Source organism: Microtus oregoni, unplaced genomic scaffold, assembly GCF_018167655.1.
Source record: "Microtus oregoni isolate MIOR12 unplaced genomic scaffold, Mior012 000121F_ref0000216, whole genome shotgun sequence".
Lineage (NCBI taxonomy): Eukaryota > Metazoa > Chordata > Mammalia > Rodentia > Cricetidae > Microtus > Microtus oregoni.
The window spans coordinates 2,275,616-2,280,280 of NW_024544753.1; the positions used below are offsets into that span (position 1 = coordinate 2,275,616).

Here is a 4,665-nt window from a genome sequence, read left to right on the forward strand (position 1 = left end):
TCCAATGCGACTATCCCTGTGTACATGCCTAGAAGCTTCAAAAAGTCCCCAGAGCAGGAGAATCCCTACATGGGGGGAAAGAACAGGAATAAGCCTCCAGCTGCACTGTACCAGACATAGCAGCTGGAATCGCAACAGATTCAGCAGGAGGCACTGCCCAGCTTCATTGTGGAAACCAAGGCTTGGATGACCTGCATTGCCGGGGTGTGGGGGGAGGCCTTCAAGGGGCTAGGCTCATCTCCCTGAGGGTCCAAACCTCCCACGACACTGTTGAAGAACTGCAAGGCGACACTTTCTTCAGTGGATGAAGAGCAGAGAAAGGGAGAATTCCCAGTGGCTGTGAGATGAGTGACTGGGGGGTGGGGAGGGATGGGGATGGGGGGCAGTCAGGACAGGGGGCCTATGGAAGAGGGTGAGCTGAAGAGCATGCTCAGTAGTAACATTGATGCAACTTGTTTCAGCCTTCAGCTCTGTGGAGATGAGACAGCAAACAATGAGGCCTTGATTGAGTAACCCAGAAGGCTGAAAAGGTGTTTCCAAGAAATCAGTGGGGAAGCTGCAGTTTCAATTTGCAAGGACAAAGGAGCAAAAGTGAACACCTGGGTCCTGGACCGCTCCAGTATATGCGGGAACAAGACCTTGTCAAGGCAAGAGAGGGGTAGAGAGAGGGAGCGCCACAGTGAATAATATGGGGAAGGACAACCTGAGGGATCAGAAAAAAGGTCAAGGCACCCTGCCAAGTGCTCTATTGGGTGTGTGGCAGCAGCTGTGCCAGGCACCCCATCCACACTCCAGATGTTATCAGTGAGGCTCCTGTTTGCAGCTCTGCTCGACAGTCTTCTAAAATGAACTGGCTTTTATCAACTATCCTGACAGATGCCCTGAAGAATCATCCTTTCACACACTATATACTTGTGAGTTCAGTTATAGTCTGGTCCACATGTGTGATGCATGGGAGGATAAATCACAATTTCCCTTCTCACCATGAATGGTGCCTATGGTAGGGAAGGATGGGCATCTTTCCAGCTAGGAGTCAGAAAGTACAGAAGAAGGTGGTAGTTGCCTAGGCCCCAGGTGGTCGTGGTGATGAGGAGGGACTTCAGAGCTGGGGAAGACTGTGAGATTACTGGATATGCTGGTCCAGGGCATGAGGGTTTGAGTCAACAGTTTAGGATAGGAAGGTAGACTCCCTTGGAGTGGTGATATGTAGGAAAGGAAGGAAGAGGAGCAGGGCATTGCCCTTTCTGACACGTAAAGTAAGTAGTGTTCTGAAATAAGGGACGAGGCTTTAATGCCAGAGGGTGTCCTACCCTACTGAGTTAATGGCAGAAAGGCCAACAGCTGTGAGGTGCACTGAGCTGAAAATGAAAGGACAGGACACATAAGCAGAGGCAGGAACAAGCCCCTAGGTTCCACTGAACTGGAGGAAGCTGCCTCATGTTTGCAAGGGAAATGTGATGGGGGTAAGACGGAGGCACTGTGGAGGTGGCGCAGTGTGACCCGGCCTGTCCTCCAGGAGAATCACTCATGACTAAATGTCTTCAGTGTAGAGCAAATGAGGCAAGGAGATTAGAGTACAGAGAGCAGGCACGAAGCCAGGCAGAGATGGGCACTGAGCCCTTCCTGAGCACACTCCATAGTGTAAGGTGGGAAGAACACAGGCTCTCTCTGCATTTCAAGGAATGCCTCCACAGACTTCCTGAGGGACTAGATGTGAATGGCAGGAGGAGCAAGTCTGAGCCCACGGTCTTCTCTCAACTATCTCACTTCCTCTCTCCCCCGGAGATTACGGACTAGTGGTCAGTATGGCCAAATATAGGGAGTTCTGCAAAGGAGAATGGGGGCTACAGACAGAGAGGTGATCAGATATTGTGAACAGCGCATGTTGGATCCAGATGACCCATGCGAGCTGAGTAAGAACTTGAAAGAGTAACTCTGGGATTGGGGTGAGGACCGTCCTTGCTAGGTTTATTAATGATGTGATGAGATAGCATGACCCAGGGAAGAAAACCGGTGTATGTGGCTCATACTGCTCCACAGTGGCCCCTCACTGGAGAATGTCAGGACAGGAACGCTAACAGGGCCCAACCAGAGGCAGGAAGAGATGCAGAGGCCATGGAAGTGTTCTGCTCACTGGCTTGCTCTCCAAGGCTTTCACAGCCTGCTTTTGCACAGATCCAGATCAGGGGTGGCATCACCCACCACGGACTGGGCCCTCACACAGCAATTGCACATTAAGAGAATGACCTACAGGCTTACCTTCATTCTGATCTCATGGAGATATTTCTCCATTGAAATTCCCTCTTCTCAGTCGAAGATGGCGGCGCTGTGTGTGTACCGGTTTGCTAGCAGAGGCTGGCTGTGGAACGCTGCCTTGGCTGCACGTAGGGACTTTTGGTCTCGATCCAGAAAGGAGAAGGAGCCAGTGGTGGCTGAGGCAGTGGAAGAAGTGAAGACAGAACCTGTTTTGGTGTGTCCGCCCTTACGAAGCCGAGTGTATACACCTCCTGACGATCTCCAGAGTCGCTTGGAATCCTGTCTTAAAGAAGTTCTTGATTCATCTCTTCCTAGTAATTGGCAAGATATCTCCCTGGATAATGGTCATGTGAAGTTCAGACTCTTGGCACGTTTAGCTGATGACTTGGGCCATGCAGTGCCTAACTCCAGGCTTCACCAGATGTGCAGAGTCGGAGACGTTCTTGACTTCTATAATGTTCCATCAGTTCAAGACAGATCTAAATTTGATGAACTCGTTGCTGGTAATTTGCCTCCCAATTTGAAAATCAGTTGGGGTTACTGAGCAGGTCAGCAGTTACTGCATTGAGATGTTGTACTTTCCTCACTGAGGTGGCCGACACTTGTGAAGTGTTTCCCTTCAGAGCTCTTCTCAGACCTCCCTTTACTTTTTTTCCTATAGAAGAATACATCTTTTTCTTCATGGAGTATCAACAAAGAAAACATTTTCACATTTGCTAAGGCTATTCCCCCAGCCCCCAATAAAATCAAGTTTTGGTAATTTATATAATGTTCTTATTCTGATGTTTAAGATAGGAGGGCATCTCAAGTTCAGATGTTTCTTTGTCCGTTATATGGATAAAGTAGTAGTTGCAATAAAATATTCCAATCTTATTAAAGCTCATAGGTGTGGGATTATTATGGATATGCAAATGAGGAAATGTGTTAGATAGTTAACGGAATGTCTGCTATACATAGGACGTTTCACTGTGGTTAGTCCGTGATTAAAGATGAAAGAAAGTACACTGTATTCTGGGTTCACCTCTTGGATTAAAGCAGATTCATTAAAGTCTGTTGTCTTTAAAAAAAAAAAAAAAAAAAAAAAAAGAAATTCCCTCTTCTCCCTTAACAATTGGTTGCGTCTTGTTGATACACAACTAGCCAGCATAAATGGTCTGTGCAGCAGATATACAGGTAGCTTCCAGAGCTACAATTAGCCTGAGCTAAGCTGGGGTTGCATGTGGCTGTACATGGAGAAGGACAGTAGATAAGTAATAGAATCCAAGCATGACCATATGAAGGAGAAGGAACAATAGATACTTAGGAGCTGGAGAACAAGGAAAGTGAAGAGTAAGAACAAGGAAAGTGAAGAGTGCCCTCTGAGCCACAAGAAGGAAACTGTCATGAAAACCACACTGACCACAAACACAGAATGACAAAGGCAGTTGAAAAGGGGGCAGAAAACCAGCCATTGCCTCCAGCAATGCAGAAGTCTCTGGCAACATTCATCAGAGCAGCTTCCATGGCAGGATCGGATGACAAGCCTGGTCTGGAGAGGTTTCAGAGATAATGGAAGAAGCATGGACCAGATGAGTCTGTAAGCGTTTTCAGTGCTGTATTGCTGTAGTTGAGAAAAGAGAAAATGGTCAGAGTGGAGTAATGAGAAGGCCAGGAGAAGGCTGCCATCGGGCAATTTGGAGGGAGGGAAATGGTTGGCACAGGGGTGGTAGAAAGAAACTGGTAGCACTAGGCAGAGGTCACGAATCGAGCATAAATCAAGGGTTGTTCAATAGCAGGATCTGGAAAGGGTAGAGGTCTCTCAGGCATTCAAGGCCCAATTAACTCAGTTGCCTGTGGTCAGCCGGCAGCCTGTGTGTGGTGCCAGGCTCTGTTGAACATCACGTAACTGCCAAGCACACTTTAGGTACCCAACTGTTGTCTACTGCTCTAAATAACCCACACTATGAATGATATCAAAATGCCCATTTCTCAAGTGAGAGAGCTGCTCACAGGGGGAGGGAGAGAACTGGCAAGAGAGAAAACAGAGGGGAAAAGGGACTGGAGGCCTGAGTCCAGCATTCTGACTGGGTCTTTTTGTAAGCATAGTCTCAAACTTTCAGCAAAAACCAAAAAGGAGCATTCTCAAGCTGGCAGTCACTTGCAGTGGTAGGGACACCCTAGTTTATAAGCCTCGTTGCTTTCAGTAATGTCATAGAAGCCACAGCCTCTAGGCCTGGCACCATCCCCACTTTCCTAGAGAGCACAGCAACAGCAGAGTGTTGGAACTGCTGGGCACCTGAGGCTGAGGAGCCAAGTGACCTTTGTTCCTTGCGTCAACCACTCCCTACCTCTGACAGCTTACCACTCAGACAGACACCACAGCACATCACCCAGAACTGTCCTCCACTGACATTTGACCCATAGGCCCTG

At 48.2% G+C, this 4,665-nt stretch overlaps 1 protein-coding gene across 1 annotated transcript; it reads left to right on the forward strand.

Moving 5' to 3' along the window:
* The first annotated feature begins 2,316 nt into the window (after positions 1-2,316).
* On the forward strand, positions 2,317-3,346 carry LOC121444387 (39S ribosomal protein L50, mitochondrial-like). Its single transcript, XM_041646202.1, has one exon. It carries the CDS (start codon positions 2,318-2,320, stop codon positions 2,798-2,800), a length of 483 nt encoding a protein of 160 aa, XP_041502136.1. The 5' UTR covers position 2,317; the 3' UTR covers positions 2,801-3,346.
* Positions 3,347-4,665: the final 1,319 nt, after the last annotated feature.